General features: G+C 38.9%; 1 protein-coding gene across 1 annotated transcript in view; it reads left to right on the forward strand.

Annotated features, from left to right (window-relative positions):
• LOC102670853 (homeodomain-interacting protein kinase 2) overlaps positions 1–2,500 on the forward strand; it is a 17,638-nt gene that overhangs the window by 12,582 nt on the left and 2,556 nt on the right. Inside the window, exons 11-17 of the mRNA XM_006619972.2 lie at positions 1–138; positions 222–368; positions 447–611; positions 699–1,123; positions 1,481–1,570; positions 1,976–2,248; positions 2,326–2,491. The exon at positions 1–138 is cut by the window's left edge and continues 18 nt beyond it. Of these exons, the coding sequence (XP_006620035.1) occupies positions 1–138; positions 222–368; positions 447–611; positions 699–1,123; positions 1,481–1,570; positions 1,976–2,248; positions 2,326–2,491 (1,404 nt within the window). The remainder of the gene's footprint in view (positions 139–221; positions 369–446; positions 612–698; positions 1,124–1,480; positions 1,571–1,975; positions 2,249–2,325; positions 2,492–2,500) is intronic.

Here is a 2,500-nt window from a genome sequence, read left to right on the forward strand (position 1 = left end):
AGTAGCTCGTCTAGTGGATCAAATAGCGGACGAAGTGGAGTACATGACTTTCCGCATCAATTGGTACCCGGTCTACTTTGTCACCCACCCAGTTATCAAACGATGCCAAGTCCTGCAAAACACGTAGTTGTTGCTCAAGTAAACGAGATACTGATTTTCATTTGAATTCAATATCATCATCATATTCATGATCGTTCAATCATATTTCTTAATTTTCGTAGCCCCCACAAGCGCAACAAGCTCCGCTACAAATTCAACCATCGATTATATCGCAGCAGGCTGTTGCTGCCGCAGCTGCAGCTGCTCAACAACAATATGCTGCGGTGCCCGTATCTATGGTAGAAACTGGACGACAAATGTTATTGACTGTAAGTATCGTATAAAGCGAACGATGTTGATATGTTTTAAAAATATATAATTATATAAATAATTTCATTTTTTCGTAGAATGCTGTACAAACCTCTTGGCCTGGTGGAAGTCGTCAAATGGCTGCTATCGTACCATCTTGGCAGCAATTGCCACCGCAACATGCAGCGATACAGCAACCATTATTGAGCGATGCTGGGGATTGGGGAAGACCTCTTATTGTAGATAGTTCTGCCATTCTGCAGGTAATTTTATTGCCTTATTTTATTGCCTTAATTATCTTCGTAAATTATTCGAACGGACTTTTAACTAACCTCCCTTGTTTTGGGAAGGATCAGCGGCCAGTATTTCCTGTCACAGAAGTTTACAATACTAGTGCCCTTGTTGAACATCCTCCTCAAGCTTGGGCAAAACGTAGTGTGACGAAGCATCATCAACATCACGTGACGGTACCTCAACAGTCTCAGCATAGGCACGAACACAAGAAAGAAACGCAGCAATTAAGTCCGGTGAAAAAGAGGGTAAAAGAAAGTACACCTCCGAGCAACATGAGACGGCATTCACCTTCGAGCAGTCATTGGCAGCAACAACCCATGCAACAACATCATCATAGCAGTAAACACAGCAGTAGTCATAACGTAGAACACCATCAAGTTACATCTGGTCGGCAGCAAACTATTACAATTCATGATACCCCATCACCAGCAGTTTCTGTTATCACAATTAGTGATAGTGAAGACGAAACGCCGGGCAAATGGTGAGTTAATTTACTTATTACTTCTTAGAATATTAGAAAAAGTAGTTAGAAATTTTTGTGCGTATTTATAAAATTAGAAGCTTTATATTTATCGAGAATGTAACGTAAAGTGTTATAGCAAGTCGGGTATTTAATTTGTCGTTAATTTGCTTCGTTAAAAATTTTTTTGTAGTTCGATGAATTTGAAAATTGCCTATTTGCTGGAGTCTCGTTTATAAATATCTATTCTTTTATTTTGTTTTCTTTACGGAGATTTATCTGTAAATTCTGTCCATAGATGTTTCCACCATGGAATATATTTATTAGTAATTTATTAGAATAGAAAGTAGTGGAATCATGCATGAATATCATTGACAGCTGTGGAGATCGGCAATGCGGAGCCTGTCAAAATTTGGCAACTCGCCTGTCTGGCGATGGACGTCCAGTTCGCGAGGAAGTCATTCGAAGGTATATGAATGTAACGTAGTTCAATCACGCAATCACACACAACAGCATTGATTAATGGTTAATAATCGCTAAGAACATAGCATAACACATTGCTTTTTTTTATTTATAAATGTAATGTTGTGAAATTAATTTTTGACATTATTAATGTATTTTATTTATATTATCATACCTATGACAAAAATCTAAAAATTGCATATGATATGATAATTTAAATACACTTGTGTTTGTAGCGCTTGTGAGTGTCAATTAACTCGTTACGAATTAACATGTAACTCTAACTTACAGCCCTAGCGTTTAATGCCATTTTTTCATGCTCAGTGTAAACGTATTTTGGATTGTACGGGGTTATCCGTTTTCTGGTTGTTTCTCGTGCAATTGAAAGCACATGTTTTTATATACTTTCAGCACGCAGTCAACACCACGCGTGGTCCAGCCTATGCAACAAACTCATTCGAGTAGTCAATCGCACACTAATGGACACGCAACAGCACATAGTACGTCTCAGAGGTCGCAACGAAAAAATATTATCAGTTGTGTAACTGTTGGTGATAGCGATGGCGAAGCTAGTCCGGGTCGAGCACATAATCATCTATATCAACATTTACCGCAACATCCTCAACATCAGCAAACTACGCAGCTAATCAAACACGAACCTCAACAACAACATCACGTCAGCAGGTAATCGAATCGACCCAACAAAAGTTTATAATTTCATTCAGAAGAAATCATGACAATCAATACATTGTTAATTGCAGTAGTAGCTCTGGATATTCTTCTCAATCGCAAAAGAAACGTTTGTTGGCCAAAGTACAATCCGAATGCAATATGGTGAATGTTGCGACGAAACCGGAGCCCGGTGTTGAGTACCTTGCACCACATCCGTGTCACGCGCCAGCCTGTAAAGAGCCACCGACCTATCAGGTTAAATTT

The sequence above is a fragment of the Apis dorsata genome, unplaced genomic scaffold (genome assembly GCF_000469605.1).
Source record: "Apis dorsata unplaced genomic scaffold, Apis dorsata 1.3 scaffold_468, whole genome shotgun sequence".
In the NCBI taxonomy this organism is placed as follows: domain Eukaryota; kingdom Metazoa; phylum Arthropoda; class Insecta; order Hymenoptera; family Apidae; genus Apis; species Apis dorsata.